The sequence below is a fragment of the Microcaecilia unicolor genome, chromosome 8 (assembly GCF_901765095.1).
Source record: "Microcaecilia unicolor chromosome 8, aMicUni1.1, whole genome shotgun sequence".
NCBI classification, from domain to species: domain Eukaryota; kingdom Metazoa; phylum Chordata; class Amphibia; order Gymnophiona; family Siphonopidae; genus Microcaecilia; species Microcaecilia unicolor.
In genome coordinates this window covers 46,758,405-46,775,262 of record NC_044038.1, presented here as the reverse complement: position 1 = coordinate 46,775,262, position 16,858 = coordinate 46,758,405, and the positions used below count along the sequence as shown (strand labels likewise).

At 47.3% G+C, this 16,858-nt stretch overlaps 2 protein-coding genes across 10 annotated transcripts in view; one reads left to right on the top strand and one right to left on the bottom strand.

The window, feature by feature from the left end:
- The window catches only part of ALG1 (ALG1 chitobiosyldiphosphodolichol beta-mannosyltransferase), a 45,327-nt gene extending 37,524 nt beyond the window's left edge, over positions 1-7,803 (top strand). For all 7 annotated transcript variants that reach the window (XM_030213609.1, XM_030213604.1, XM_030213607.1 and 4 more), the window contains 2 exons: positions 374-449; positions 6,722-7,803. In XM_030213609.1, the coding sequence (XP_030069469.1) occupies positions 374-449; positions 6,722-6,853 (208 nt within the window). In that variant the 3' untranslated portion in view covers positions 6,854-7,803. The remainder of the gene's footprint in view (positions 1-373; positions 450-6,721) is intronic.
- Positions 7,804-7,805: 2 nt separating this feature from the next.
- EEF2KMT (eukaryotic elongation factor 2 lysine methyltransferase) overlaps positions 7,806-16,858 on the bottom strand; it is a 30,591-nt gene continuing 21,538 nt past the window's right edge. For all 3 annotated transcript variants that reach the window (XM_030213613.1, XM_030213612.1, XM_030213614.1), the window contains one exon: positions 7,806-7,930. In XM_030213613.1, coding sequence (XP_030069473.1) covers positions 7,818-7,930 — 113 coding nt within the window. In that variant the 3' untranslated portion in view covers positions 7,806-7,817. The remainder of the gene's footprint in view (positions 7,931-16,858) is intronic.

Sequence of the window (16,858 nt, the reverse complement as noted above, 5' to 3'; positions counted from 1 at the left end):
TCAGATATGGAATCTGATAAATGTAGTATTTTTAGTTCAAGCCTTTTTTATATATATTGAAAAGATCCAGTTACATTAATGAATAAACTTTGGCAACAGCTGGCATAATGGGTTAAATACTAAAATAAGAAGTCTAGAAACATACTTATTTTAATTATATTTTATAAAGGCAATATAGGCATATCCCAACTCTGTTCTAATTCTTGTGTACTGACCACATCTGCTTTGATGTTGAGTTCCTGTTTATAATAATCAGATCTGCAGTTTTAACAGTGATTTTACAAGTGAGAAGTTTATATTGTTTGAATGATTAAATAAGCCCCCTAAACTTTATATTGGTTTGTAAATTAACAGTTCCTTAATTTTCTTTTAGTTTACATGAACTTGTGAAACATGAAGAGAATGGCTTGATATTTGCAAATTCAAATGAGCTTGCAGAACAACTCAAGGTAAACAGGAAATGTTGACATTCAGCATTGCAGTTGCACAATCTTTGACGTCTTAGACCACATTCTGAGATTAAATGGTAGACTTAGATTGAGATTTATAGTAGTGAAAGTGCTTAGCACATTACCCTGCATTATGTTTCTAGGGCAAGCAGGTTCAATTCACTGGAATTCTTTGTGCTTGTCTTGTAAGGAATACGGGTTACACTGCAGCACACGTAATGCATATTGCCACTGCAATAAAAATGATTTCATAGAAGAAAGTTTTCATACAAAAACGTGGAAGGAAAAGTTGTGTCTCACCTGATAACTTTATTTCTTTTAGTCCTGTTAGACTAGTTCAGACTAGAGAGTTGCACGGGGACAGAAATCTTACCTGCCCCCACTGGAATCTTACCCATCCCCAACCGTCCCGCAAGAATTTAACCTGTCCCCACTCAGTCCCACAAGAATTTATTGGTACATAAAAAAAAATTCCAATCGGCTCTCTGTCTCTCTGGGTTTGAGCTGCAGCACTGCAGGCAAGGAAGGAACAGAAGTTGGAGCTTGGAACACTCTTGTGTGCACATGTAAGACTTGTCTCTGATTCACTGGCATTGTGTGCTAAGAGGTCTCCACATGCATGCACCAGTAGGTCAGGTGCCATCTGATGCTCGTGCCTATGTCAGAGCTGAGGTCTGCGCATCAGCCCGGGAGCAAAGAGGATTAATAGTAACATAGTAAGTGACAGCAGATAAAAACTTTAACGGTCAATCCAGTCTGCCCAATAGTCACACTCATTATCAATTCATAAATCAACAATGAATGTGATATTATATACTTGATTATGGCGTTTCTTTGGTGTTTCTGAGACATAGACCATAGAAGTCTGCCCGGCCCTATCTTTATATTCCAAATCCTTATATTCCAACTGCTGGAGTTGCTGTTGAAGCCCACTCCAGCCTATTCATCTTCTCATTTGCACTACACAGACCATAAAAGTCTGTCCAGCACTGTCCTCATGTTCCAGCCACTAAAGTTGCTGTCTAAGCCCTTTCCAGCCCATCCTAAATCAGATTGCCATATATGAGACACAGACCGTACAAGTCTGTCTGGTATCGGCTCTAGTTCATCACAGCCGGAGTTGCTAATTGTCACTCGACACATCCACACACATGGCCATTAAGTTTTGGCGTTTTATAATTTCCATTTTCTAATTAAAGATACACTGTGTTCATCCCATGCCTTTTTGAATTCCGTCACCATTTGTGTCTCTACCTCCTCCTTAACCCGCATCTGTGCTGTTAAAGCAAGGAGGAGGAGGAGACAGACCTCAAAAGAACTTGCCACTCAGTAGGTGAGAGGCTGATGCAAGTGCACTTCCACGGGAACCCTGCAGGACTTGTTTCTGTCCCAATGGGAACCACGGAGGAACTGCTTCCGTTCCCACGGGATCCCTGCAGAACTGCTTCCATCCCCGAGGGTTCTGCAGGATTCCCGCGAACCCTGTTCCCGTGCAAGTCTCTAGTCCAGACCAATGGGTAGTGTCCCTCTACCAGCGGATGGACAGGAAGAAAATAGTGCTTGTGACTCACCCCTTAAGGGTATAATGCAGCATAGAATGTTCAGTATTTCGAATAGCCAAGCAATGGTGCTCAAAATCTGCCTGATGGCCAATATAGAAACTTCGAGACCAAGTAATTCAATCAGGTAATAACCTTAACAGCTAATAAGGCATAATGACATGCAGATATTTCACTGAGTCAGGAGATGTGCGATATACAATAGGTTTGGAAAAACATACAAGTAGAATCCGTTATATCTGAAAAATATAGCTTGTAAGCAAAATTAAAATTAATCAACCAGGGAGGGATTCTGGACTGGTCTGATAGGACTAAAGGAAAGAAAGTTATCAGGTAAGACATAACTTTTCAACTTTTCTTTTTATAGCATCCTGTAAGACCAGACCAATTGAATGTAGCCAAGCAGTGTCCTCAACATAGGGTGGGACTAAAAGACCTAACATTCAAAAAAAAAAAAAAAAAAGAGAGAATTTTGCAAATAAAGGCATCATTAATCTCCCCAGTCTAATAAACTGACATAGAGATAAACTGGAGTATCCTTGGAGGTCCTTTCTAGCAGTACAGTAGAGAGAACCAAGAGCAATCAGAAGGGCTCTGGAAAAACAAAAGGTATGGAAGAGGAGAGGGATGTAATTCCCATGATAAGAAGGAATAAGAGAAAATAGCATTGATGGAAGAGATGCGCAGATCAAGAAACAAACCCAACTGATGTTTTTCTTGATCGTCTTTTTCTTTGTAGGCAACAGCCTAAGACTAAGGTACATCTATAAATGGGATATTGCAACTACAGTGGAAGTCCTGGAGGAGTTGAATATCCAGAGAGGGAAATATAGGAAGAAAGCTATCAGGGATTGAAGAATCACTTTGCTTCCCTATCTATATCTATCGCAACCAAGGAAAAGTAAGAAGCACCCTTTGCTGAGAGTAAAAAAGGAAGACCAATGAGAATAGCTGTTCAATGACCTGGTGTCGAGTGCTCTATTCAGACATGAAAACCCAAATGTCATTGTAAGAGCAAGAAGAGGGCATAAGGGACCAGTGAAGACAGTCTACTGCAACAGCCATGCACCACAAAAGCGCATCCAGAAATGTTAGACATGTAGTTGCATTAGCTAGAGGTATAGATGTGGCTGCCAACACTGGAGACATCCGAGTTAAGGGGTAGTTATGCAGCAGTATCCATACAGGCGTTCTCAGTAGCCAGTTGTCATATCTATGAAATACCAGTACTATGCAACCCATGTGGTTGCTGCAGGCATGGAAAATAAGCAGCTACTTAAGTTGAGCAGTACCGGCAGTTGTTGCAACTGTGGAATGAGCCAGTTATTGCAGGTAAGCAAACAGTGACTGTTGCAACTACACAACAGAGGTGATGGTAGCAGGAGCGGCACAGGTAGACTGTGCAGGACAACTAGACCGGCAGCTGCTTTAGAAGAGCAATACAGGTGGTTGCTGCTATAGGGGAGCAACCCAGAGGCGTGTTGCCATTGTGAAGTACAGTTGGTTGCTGCCACAGGGAAGCAACCCAGAGGCGTGTTGCCATTGTGTAATACAGGTGGCCGCTGCCACTGTGCAACAAAGATGGTTGCTGCCATCATGCAACACAGATGGATGTCACTACTGTAATACCAGAGGCTGCAGTTGGTGTGCAATACAGTGCCAATGAACAACCGTGCCAGTGGGTGCAAGTGCACAACCAAAGGGGTTGCCGCCATCGTGCAATACCAATGCTCCGGAGCAACAGACCCAGTGGGTGGACATGTGCAACCCAGGTGGACAACTACATACACACGGGCTGAGAAGCCCACGAAGATATAGAAAGAACTGTGCACTATATGTGAAGGTGAACCATAGTTTAATGGAACTGTGCAATCCAGCCAGCTCCAAATCATCAGGGCTACCAAATTTCTTTGGCTGTACTATTTCCGTAACTGAAAAAACTAATGCAACTGTCCTGAATCCAGCAAGCCAGATGCCTAACTCATGCTGAAACAGAATGCACCCATCAAATCTGGTGGAACACAGCCAAGAGTTGCATTTTATACATTTGACAAGATAGGAATTATTGTTAAAAATAATAAGTGATGCCAAAATATAGTCAGCTGGCTGAAGAAGATATAAACAGTTAATTTTTAGGAACTCCGTAAAGGAAAAACTATATACGTTTAACTACAATTGATGACTGACTGCACATAAGAACAGACCTAGCCTAATTGATATTCAAATTAAAACAAAGAAAAAAGTAGTAGAATCTATATCTACTATTCAGGCAGCTGCTGCAACCATTAAGGTGACTGCACCAGCAATTCAAAATGAAATCAAATTGCAGCATACAGCAATGAACCAAAGAATAGGAGCACATGTCCTAGTAAGGGTTGTTTTTTTTTTAATAGAGGCAAGTTAATAAATGTCTGCATTTGCTTACTTTGAACAAACAGCCAGGAAACACTTGAAAAAAACAAACACCCACTGACAGAAATGGAAATAGAATTTTGGTGGGAAAAACTGGAAGAGCCTGGAACACTGAGGATAATCTAATGTTGTATAGAAACAGGACTAGTAGATTTCTGTCAGTGATCCCTGCTGTGAGAAAAAGTCAAGCCCAGATACCAGTGAAAGCTTAATAAGGAACAGAGGCACAGACACCAGAGCGCTGAAATAAATCAGCACAGGCTCAATCAATGCAGGCTGACTTTCACAGGAGATGTCAGTGGTCCAGTGGGGGAGAGGGGTTGGTAGGGATCTCGGCTGCCTTTTTTTTTTTTTTTAAACAGCGTAGGCCAGCGAAGGCACCCCCAACTCAAGTGAACCCCAGGCATTAAACTGGATCAGGAGAACAAGCCCCGAGGGCACCTCCAACTCAATTGGAACACAGCTGAGAAGCTGGTTCAGGAGACAAGCCTAATAAGCACCCCCACACACACCAAACTTAACCATATCTTGGTATAAAACTAGCTCAGGAGCAGAAAATCCCAAAAGGGTAGCTATAGCTTATCTGAAACTACTATAGTTATAAACCAAGTCAGGAGCAGGGCTGTTAGCCCATCATCTATCGCTTGGGAGACAGAGGAAATACTGAACATTCTATGCTGCATAATACACCTAAGGGGTGAGTCTGGGCAACCAGATTTAGCAACCCCAGGCAAAGATGGGGCAATTCTAACCCCACCTTAATACATTTTCCCCTCAAATCTAGAGCCTCCCCCCCCCCCCCCCCCCCCCCCCCCCCAGCTAAAGCCTACTGGCTTGAAACGGCACAGGATGCTTACCTCCATCTGTGAAGACTGAGAAATACTAACTAGTTAAGGGCTTCACAGGATACCTATAGTGTAACATCATGAAGTCAGTGCTTCTCAGTCTTCTCCTGCTTGCAGACAAGCAAAAACCTATGAATCTAGACTAGTCTGGAGGGATGATGAGGAACTACAAAACTTCAATAAACATGTCCCAAAGATCTTAAGGAGTCATTTGGCTAGCGGCTGGATTAAGGATTCTTGATTCAATCCTTAGGACATACCAAAGCCAGTCAGATTTTCATGATATCCTACAAGGAATTATGTATGAGAAGTTTGCATACAGTGGAGGTAGCACATGCTTTTATTGCACGCATATCCATCATGGGTATCCAGAAAACCTGAATGGCTAGGTGTGCTGAGGACTAGGTTATGAATCGGAGACACTAGGGTTCAAATCTACCTTTCCCTGTGACCTTCAGCAAGTCACTTTATCTCCCTTTGGCTTAAGAACTCTCTTAAATTGCAAATTATTTTGTGCAAGTACTTATAATACCCATATTCTAAGCATCCTATGAGCTGCACTGAATTTCCAGTTCCTTGCAGAGATTATTCCTCCCTCCCACCCAGAAGAGAGAACTTTCTTACATGCAATTTTTAATAGGCTAGACTTGAGTCTTTTATCTTTTTGTGTCTCAATAGTGTAAAAAATAAAGCCTGACAGACTTTAGGGGACCAAGGGGCTCATTTTCAAAACAGAAAAACTTTTCATGATTAGGTCAGAAAAAGGTGCCCTAAACGATCACTGGAGGGACTAAGGTATGACCCCCTTTAATCCTCCCAGTGGTTCCTGACCCCCTCTCACCATCCAATTAGAATACCAGTCTCTATGACAGCTTCAGATGTTATAGCCAGTCCTGTTAGAGCAGCAAGCAGGTCCCTGTAGTAGCTTAGTGGTTGGTGTAATGTCCTGTGGAAAGTGTGAGCCCTCCAAAACGCATCAGAAACCTACTGTACCCACATATAGGTGACACCTGCAATCATAAGGGCTATTGTAGTGGTGTACAGTAGGTTTTTGGTGGGTTACGGAGGGATCACCATACAATATAATGGGGTAATGGTGAGATGTGTACCTGGGACCTGTATGTGAAGTCCATTGCAGTGCCACCTAGGGTACCCCACTGCTTTGCTGGGATGTCTATGTGGCCAGTCTAGTAAGAATGTTGGCTTCTACATCCCAGCGGCTTGATTTTGTGTGTTTCTCTCAGACCTTTTTTGAAAATGGACCAAAATCATCTAGTAAATAGCTGTTTTTGAAAAAAAAAAAAAGAATGCTTCAAAAATCACTATATTTGCCGCTCGAATTTTGGATATTTTGAGCAAAGTCCGATTTAAACATCATATCAAAAATGCCACTCCACATAAAGCACATACAGGGTTCCACTGACTTATTCACTGAAGGCCATCTCTTTTCTTGCAGATGCTTTTCTCAGACTTTCCCAATGTTACAAGCAGACTAAATAGGTTCAGAAAAAATCTGCAGGAATCCAAACAGCTGCGGTGGGATGAGAGCTGGGATCAAACAGTACTTCCTGTGCTGAAAAATCCGTGAATTATTCCACAGGACCTTCAGCAACAGTCCTATTAGTGTGATCATGTTTGGCATAGAGGAGACAATTTTTTTTAAATGTAAAGAATGTATAAATATTTTTCTTGTAACACAGCAGACTAAAATAAAGTGGGACCACTATCAATGTGACAACGGAAACTACAGCTGTTTAAAAAATGTATTTTTATGTTAATGTCTTTCAATGTAGTAATGTGCAAACTGGAACTATTCTATAATATCACTGGGAACATAAGCATGTTCCTGTTGTATGGAGCCCATGAAAACAGCTACTCTATCCAGTATTTTTCAGTCAGTAAAAAAATCATTTTAGTTTATAATTGAAATGTAGGTATGTTTCAACCTTTGATGAATCTAAGGTCCCTGTTTACTAAGGCGTGCTAGAGACACCCATATATTATTATGGGTGTCTCTAGCATTAGCGCACGCTAAAAACACTAGCGCGCCTACAGCACAGCTTAGTAAACAAGGCCGACCTGTTGTGCAGATCTTTAGTGAAGCCTGCAAAGGTTTCCTCTTGTGTGCAAACATGCTTTTTGTTTTTTTATAATAAAGACCATTTTTAAGAAAACATTTGAAAGGAGAAAAGAGAGACTAAAAACATAAATCAAATGAAGGAAGCAACATCCAATGAAAACAGAAGTTGACATTTTGAAAAATGATACAAATGCTGCTTTTAAATGATAAAAGTCTAAAGTGTGATTCTATTACATTTAACCTGGTTTGCTCGTGGGAGAAGCCAAAGAGATCTTTAAGAGTCAAGAGATGATCGTGCTAGATCTGCTATGCAGGCTATAGCAAAAAGGCACTGTGCCACTGTATGGAACTTTTACTGCCCACCAAAATGGCATTTAGGGATCTTCCAGCCTCTTAAGCACTCCTTTTTCTAGATTCCCAACGTCATGATTTAAGATTAGGCAGCTAGGACAAAAAAAGAAGCAGAGAATGGCTATGAACCCCATTTTCTGAATAATTTGAGAATTTCTATACTTGAATCCACATCATAGGGGAAAAGTGTCTTCATATGACCAGGAATTACTTCCCAGGAAATCCCAGCTTTATCTGCAAAACAATAAGAAGCATATTTGTACTATTAGAGTATATATAGCACACAGATAATACTCTACTGTTGAATCAGGACTTTTTTGTTAAGAGTAAGTACATGGCAATAAGCAAGCTGTAGGAATGTATGGCAGTTACCAAATGATCTTCAATTCATGAACCTTGATAAAAGGCTCCCTCCCTTGCAATAGATTTGGTGTAATATTGTAAATATTCTAGAACTCCAATACTGATAGGTGCAATTAGTTATCTACTAGTTTTATATTTTCTCCGAGGACAAGCAGGCTTCTATCTTCTCACAAATGGAGGACGCCAATCCGCGTCACCCGGTCCGGCATTTTGCCGAAGCTAAAAACAGAGCTTTGTGGAGCACGAGCCACACTCCACCATACATGCACGAGTGCTTTCCCAACCGTCACACGAACTCCTCAGTTCTCTTTTTTCCATGCGAGGTGCGTTTTCTTGTCCTCACTCGCCCGGTTTTTGAGAGCTGTTTAGTGCCTTCCAGCTATTTTTCTGTTTTTTTCTTGTGGCTTCTTAATTGGGGCTGTTTTAAACCTGTACTTTAATTTCCTTAGTTTTATTTTGCCCGGATGTAAGTTTTCTTATTTTTCCATCGTCATCGGGCCGTTTTTAGGCCCCGACTTCGGTCAGGTCTTTCCCTTTTTTTCTGTGCCTTGCCCCTTTTTCAGGCATCATCGAGTTTAATTTAGCCATCAAAGTTTTTTTTCGTCCATGAAGATTCCCAGTGGCTTCAAGCACTGTACCTGGTGCAATCAGACTGTCTTGGGAAAGGACACCCATTCTTGGTGTCTGCAGCATCTTGGGCCTGACCGTAGCCCTGCTGTGTTCTCTGCTTCATATGAAGAAGAGGACCCAGGTTTCCTGAGCGGTCTCAACGAGAATGGATTTTTGGAGCCAAGTCCAGATTCCTGGACATCGGCATTGGTGTTGAGGTCGAGCATCACACCGGTATTGGCAGCATTGATAAGCACGACTAGACTCAGATACTGGGACCAGTGAGGCGTTGAGTAGGTCCTCCTGCTATGCAGGCCCCCCCCGGACCGTCCATCGTCGGATTAGACGTCCTCATTGGCACCGAGAAGCCTTGGTGACACGCTTCCGGTGAAGGCCAGGAAGCATCGTCATCAGTCGCTCTCAACACATGAGGCCGGGAGCTCCAGGCCGCCGTGGGATTCGGCACCAGAGGGATCACTCCCCCTCCATACAGGAGGTGCCGATGCGTCTGTCTCCAAGCAGCCGGGATCACGCTCCCGTGTCATCCCCAGCAGTTCTGCAACCTGCGCCTCAGCCAGCACCTCAGTTTTTCCTAGTGGTGGCCTTCGAGTGCATCCGGGCGTTGAGCTGCTGGATGGCCTTATGCAACGGTGTGCATCTGTATTGGGGGTGCTTGCAGCCCTGGTTTCCACTGCCACCCAAGCCAGTACCCCTTCGATGTCGGTGGTGGAAGCTTTGCCAGAGGCAGGTTTGGCCATAGGGAGTTACTGTCCAATACTGAGGAGTGCTCATGGGATTCATGAGAGGATCCCAGATACTTTTCCTCAGATGAGTCGTATGGGATTCCTTCTGAACCCTCCCCTCCCCCTGAAAGAAGACGGTCTCTGCCAGAGAACCTTTCATTTCTATCTTTTGTTAAGGAAATGACTGAGGCCATTCCTTTTCCTTTGGAAGTAGAAGATGAGCCCAGGAAGTGGAGGATGGGGGTCACCATCGGGAAATGCACCATTTCAATTTGGCTGGCAGATTGCATTTCCTTCATATGCCCAGGCTGGGCTGGCCTTGGAGGGTCATGTCATGGCTCATAATGTCAGAGCCATGGCTGTGTCGGTTTGGGCAGACAGTGTTGTAGAAGCTGTTTGGGTCGAGAATCCAATTTCACCCTCCTAGGGCTGTTTTATTCTGTTCCAGGCTGCACTTTCATTCAGATTGTATACAGTTTCAGGTTAATCTGTGTTATGTTCTCACCGTTGCCAGGCCCAATTGACCAATGTTTGTTGTTTTCGATGAGCCTGGCTGCTAGGGCTTCCCCACTTGTGAGAAGACAGAAGCCTACTTGTACTCGGAGAAAGCGAAGATACCTGTCGCAGGTATTCTCTGAGGACAGCAGGCTTCATATTCCCACAATCCCTCCCACCTTGGAGTTGTCACCTTGGATATTTTTACTTTATTTTTTGCTTTAGTATTGAACTGAGGAGACCACATTTGCGCGATGGGCAGGAAGGCACTCGCTCCACAAAGCTCTCGTTTTAGCTTTAGCAAAATGATGAACCAGGTGACGCGGATCAGTGTCACCCACTTGTGAGAATATGAAGCCTACTGTCCTCGGAGAATACCTGTGACAGGTATATACTTGCTTTTAGAGCATTTAAAGGGCAATTTTTATAAATTACCATCTAAAGTTATTATGTGCAACAGCACTTAGGCACATGATTGGCACCTTAATTGGCAATTGCCCAGAGAGGTGCTAGGCTCTATTCTATAATATACGTGTCAAAAATCACTTAGCATGTACGTTTCAGGGGGTGCATCATGGGTTTGTCTCCAAGTTATACACATAACTTATAGAATACTATGTTATTTTCACTTCAGGGCATAAGTGCCATCAGTTCTGTTGGTACCTCATTTAGGTGCGCCAATGCTGCTTAAATGCTAGTATTTTATAACTGAATCTTAATGTCTAGATGCTGTTACAGAACCGGTGCTAAGCAGCTGGCATTGGGTCTACTAACTCTTGGCACCAATTTATACAATTGAGATTCTGTGCTGCTGATACATTCATGTAATTGCAAGACCTACTGCTAGCTGCAAATGATCAGCTGATCTGCAAGGCTTCGTTCTGTTTCTGAAAGTCTGATGTCAGAAACAGAATGAAGCCTTCGGAGAAAGAAGAGGCCCTCCTCGGCTGGCGGGGATTGGGGTCCCCCGCCAGCAAAGGTAGCCGACAGCGGGGGAGGGTTGTCAAAGTTGGTGGCGGGGGGTCAGTAATGGGGGGGGGCCTAAAATGTGCCCCCTCACCTCGGGCTCTGCCCCCGGTTTCATGGTCACATGTATTGCTGTACTTGTCTACCACTAGTTGGCAGTGCCTTAGAAACAAGCAGCAAACTATTCCGTTGAGCCACTAATTTTCACCATGCATTGCAAACATGCAGAACGTTATACAGTTCTGGCTTGGTTTCATGGTAGAATTTACAACAAGGGAAATTATATGATTTTGATTGGTTTACTTACACTGTCTTGCACAACAAGGTACGAAAAGCAGTTTACAGTAATTGTAAAATAAAAAATAAGTATAATGGTGAAATTAGGCCTTACCTGCTAATTTTCTTTCCTCTAGACCCTCCAGACCGGTCAAGACGCTTGGGTTATGCTCGCCTACCAGCAGAGGGAGACTGAGAACACTAACTTCAAACTATGTACATATAACCTGTGCCTAGCATTCTGTCCTCAGTATACACTTAGCAAAGCAGAAACCAAAAACCTGAAAACAATAAACAACAACCCCTGTACCTGGAAAACCCCTAGTCAAACACCAACAGTGTGCCTCCACAGACGGAACGTCAAAACGTCCCGCTCTGCAGAGTCATATAGTCAAAGAAATTCTCTCCGACCTCCTTAAACTTGAAAGAATAGTCATAGCAGAACATGGCTCAAAATCACTTCTGATAATCCACAGACTTCTGATAATCCACAGGGCGGGCTCTTGACCGGTCTGGAGGGTCTAGAGGAAAGAAAATTAGCAGGTAAGGCCTAATTTCACCTTCCTCCTCAACCCTCCAGACCGGTCAAGACGCTTGGGAAGTACCAAAGCAGTAGAAACTTAAGGGTGGGATCCTTGAAAAGCAGACGACAACACCGCCGCTCCAAACCGAGCATCCTCCTTTGCCTGAACATCAAGTCTGTAATGCTTCACAAAGGAATGGATGGAAGACCACGCCGCTGCCTTGCAAATATCCTGCGGAGGAACAAAACTACTTTCCGCCCAAGACGCAGCTACCCCTCTAATAGAATGAGCCTTAAGCACCGAGGGCCCGGCCCGGCGTTTCAACAAGTACGCCGACGCAATAGTCTCCTTCAACCACCTAGCCAGAGTAGCCTTGGAAGCTGCTGCCCCTTTTTTGGGACCTCCAAACAACACAAACAACCTATCCGATGCTCGAAAATCCTGCGTTCTGCGCAAATAAGACCGTAACACGCGCCGTACATCCAACTTAGCCAGCCGACGTTGCGTAAGATCCCCAGCGCGATCCCCCAACACAGGCAAAGAAATCACCTGGTTGACATGAAAAACAGACACCACCTTAGGCACAAAGGAAGGAACCGTCCGTAAAGTCACTTTCTCTTTAGCAAAAGACAGAAAAGGCTCCCTGCAAGACAGAGCCTGAAGCTCGGAAATCCTACGCGCCGAAGAAATGGCCACCAGAAACACCGCCTTCAAAGTCAGATCCTTACATGTAATGGATGCCAAGGGTTCAAACGGAGGAGCCACCAACGCCTCCAGGACCAAATTTAAATCCCAAGGCGGGACCACCGGATGACGAGGCGGCCGAATCAGCTTCACCGCCTTCAGGAACCGCCCCACATCAGGAGACGCCGCCAAGGAAACTCCCCGAATTTTACCTCGAAAACAAGACAAGGCCGAAACCTGCACTTTCAGGGAAGAGAGCGACAGCCCCCTCTCCAAACCATCCTGCAGAAAATCCAAAACTTCCACCACCGAAGCACGCAAAGGAACATAATCCCGCTCTTGACACCAATTCTCGAAGATGCGCCACACCCGCACATACGCCAAAGAAGTGGACCTCTTGCGAGACCTCAACATCGTATCAACCACCCTGGGCGAAAAACCTTTCTGTCTCAACCGGTGCCTCTCAAGAGCCAAGCCGTAAGCAAGAACGGAGAGGGATCTGCCATCTCTATCGGCCCCTGAACCAGTTGCACCCGAGGCCCCAAGGGAATCGGATCCTGCACCAGCAACCGCATCAGATCTCCGTACCACGGACGCCGGGGCCAATTGGGCGCTATCAGAACCACTAACCCCGAGTGACGACCGATCCGCTGCACCACGCGACCCACCAGCGGCCACGGCGGAAACACGTAGAGCAACTGCTGAGTTGGCCACGGAAGCACCAACGCGTCGATGCCCTCGGCTCGAGCGTCCCTTCGACGACTGAAAAACCGAGGGACCTGCGCATTGTCGGCCGACGCCATAAGATCCAACACTGGCCGACCCCACTGCAACACTATCCGCTCGAACACGGAGGGATGGAGAGCCCACTCTCCGGGATCCAACGTGTGCCTGCTCAGATAATCCGCACTCACGTTGTCCACCCCTGCCACGTGTCCCGCCGATAGACTCTGCAGATGAACTTCTGCCCAGGACAGCAACTCCGCCGCCTCCACGGCTAACCCGTGACTCTTTGTTCCCCCCTGTCGATTTACATAGGCGACGGCCGTGGCATTGTCTGACAGAACCCTGACTGCCTTGCCGTCCAGAAGACTCTGAAAGGCCCGAAGAGCCAACCGAATAGCTCGCGTCTCCAGGCGATTGATGGACCAACTCGCCTCCTCCAACGTCCAACGCCCTTGAGCCACCTGCCCCAGACAATGAGCCCCCCATCCTGACAGACTCGCATCCGTGGTCAGCACCACCCAATCTGGAGTGTCCAACGGCATGCCCTTCACTAGATTCGGAGAGTGGAGCCACCAGCGAAGACTGCACCGAGCCACCTCTGGCAGTGAGAGCCTCTCCTCCAAACTCTGAAACTGAGGAGACCAGCGAGACAACAACGCTACCTGCAATGGTCTCATGTGGGCCCTGGCCCAGGGCACCACCTCTATTGATGCCGCCATCAGACCCAGCACCTGAAGATACTCCCGCGCCACTGGCGCCCTCTGAGCTCGGAGGTGCCGAATCTGAGACTGCAGCTTGGAAATGCGGGGAGCTGTCAAAAACACTCGGCCTTTCTTGGTGTCGAAACGTACCCCCAAATATTCTAGAGACTGCGACGGAACGAGGTGACTCTTGGCCAGGTTGACCACCCATCCGAGCGACTGCAGAAAAGACACCACCCGGCCGGTGACGTCCTCGCTCTCTGACTTTGATTTGGCTCGGATCAACCAGTCGTCGAGATACGGATGGACCAAAATGCCCTGCAAACGCAGCGCAGCCGCCACCACTACCATGACTTTGGAAAAAGTGCGGGGCGCCGTTGCCAGGCCGAACGGAAGAGCACAAAACTGAAAATGCCTCCCCAACACCACAAAACGAAGAAACCGCTGGTGTGCCTCTAATATGGGAATGTGCAAATACGCCTCCGTCAGGTCTAAAGACGTTAGAAACTCTCCTTCCTGAACCGCTACAATGATCGAGCGTAACGTCTCCATTCGAAAGGAAGGAACCTTCAGAGCTGCATTGACCCTCTTGAGGTCTAAAATGGGCCGAAAGGCATCCTCTTTTTTGGGGACCACAAAATAAATGGAATAGCAACCCGTTCCTCGCTCTTTCGCCGGAACCGGAATCACTGCTCCTAAATCGACCAGACGCGCCAGAGTCTCCCGCACTGCCCTCGCCTTGCGCCTGGAATGACAAGGAGACACGAGAAAGAAATCGGGCAGGGGACCGTCGAACTCTAACGCGTAGCCGTCTCGCACAATCTGCAGCACCCACTGATCTGAGGTGATCTGGACCCACCTCTGGTAAAACAGGCACAAACGCGCCCCCACGCGAACCAGAGGTTGGGTCCCCAAACCATCATTGCGAAGGACGGGACACTCCGGTTGCTCCCGACGCGGACCCGCGCCCTCCACGGCGACCACCTCGAAAGGACTCAGTTCTTTGGAAAAACCGACCCCTAGTCCCCCCAGAGGACCTGCCAGGCCGATAACGACGAGCTTCCTGAAACCTACCGCGGACCCCCTAGCAGCCTTAGGGCGAAGCTCCGGAAGATGAGGAACCTTAGCATCACCAAAACCCCTCACCAACTTATCCAACTCTTCCCCAAAAAGCAAAGAACCTTTAAACGGCAGCGAACACAGCTTTGCTTTAGAAGCAGCGTCAGCCATCCAGCCCCGCAACCACAGGGCCCGACGAGCTGCCACTGCCAGGGTCATGTTCTTAGCCGAAGCCCGCAACAAATCGTAAAGCGCATCGGCCATGAAGGACGACCCCATCTCCAACTTTGCCAAATCTTGAACTAAAGAAGCCCTATCTGCCGGTGGGCTATCCAGTAGCCGCTCCGCCCAGCGAAAACACGCCCGGGCCACCAGGCCTCCACAAACCGACGCCTGCAGCGCCAAGGCGGACAAATCAAAACTCCGCTTGAGAAACGTCTCCAATTTCCTGTCCTGCGGGTCCCGCAACGCGGCCCCCCCGTCCACAGGAATAGCCGTAGCCTTAGTCACTGCCGTCACCACGGCATCCACGGTCGGAGGCCGGAGGGATTCTCTATCCTCCTGCGGGAGCGGGTACAACTTAGCCATGGCTCGAGCCACCTTACACTGATCATCTGGCGAACGCCACTCCTGGGTAATCATTTCCCTCAGATCCGCGTTCATAGGAAAAGTACGTGAAACCTGCCGGATCCCCTTAACCAATGGATCCTGCGCCCCGGCTGTCACTGGAGCTGACGCCTCAAACTTGAGAGTCGACGACACCTGTTCAATCAATTCCGTCAACTCATCCCTGTGAAAAATGCGGACTACCGAAGGGTCCTCCCCAGGCACAGCCATCTCCTTCTCACAACCAGCCAACGGCCCCTCATCCTCCTCCAGGGGACTAAAATCGCCCTCTGACTCCGGAGGGGAAAAACTGTCCAAGTCCTCCGACCACTCTACACGTGGTCTCTTCACACTAGCCCCCCCCCGTTCCCAGACTAGGGGGCTCCGCTCGCGTCGGCCCTGCCTGCCAGGCCTGGAATAAACTCCAGATGAAATCCGGCGGGAAACCCATCCGCCCAGGAACGTCCCCCCCAGAAAAACCTGACAATTGACTGCCCATAGGTCCTCCGACCAACTCCGGGCCTTGCGATGCCGATTCCAAAATGGCGGCGGTTCCCGCCAAAATCGGGACCGCCGCCGCACTGCCACACTGAGACGCAGCCGGTTCTGGAGGGCCCGACGCGGGTACCTCCGCCGCTAGCACCGGCGGAGCGGAGGAAGAAGCCTTCGGTTCGCCGCAAAAACGGCAGGAACCGCCAACCACGTCAACCCCCCGGCGCGCACAAGACCTGCATCGGAGCGGCTTCCCCGACATCGCGCGCCAAACAAACAGCTGACAGCCCGAAAAGTCAATCACCCGGAGCCTTCAGTAGCAGCGCCCCAAAACAGCTGAACAACTCCGGAACCCCGGAGTGCAGCTCACTCAGCTCTCAACACCGTCTGGGCCTTTGCTCTGACAGAGCTTAGTTTCTCTTTTTTTTTTTTCAAACTTTATTGCAGAAATTGAGCCCTGCTGCTGCTAAACTATAAGGCACTCAAGGCTGCAGCACAGAACTGCAGCCGAGGCACACGCTACCCAAACGGGAGAGCCAGTTAGGGGGAGGGACCCGGCCACCCGGGTGTGACACCCCAAAGGGGACAATGGCAGGCCCCACCGGACCCACCAACCCCCAGCACACTAAGTCTTCCAGGCACAGGGATGCAATCTAAAAACAGATCCAAGAAACTTCTAAAACAATCTCTGAATCCTACCAGACCGGACAAGCTGCACAGGTTGCCTGTCTACCCTCTGCTGAGACTGAGAAAATACTGAGGACAGAATGCTAGGCACAGGTTATATGTACATAGTTTGAAGTTAGTGTTCTCAGTCTCCCTCTGCTGGTAGGCGAGCATAACCCAAGCGTCTTGACCGGTCTGGAGGGTTGAGGAGGAAGCCTGAGTTAGAAGCCCTCATGCCTAGCAATTTGAAGT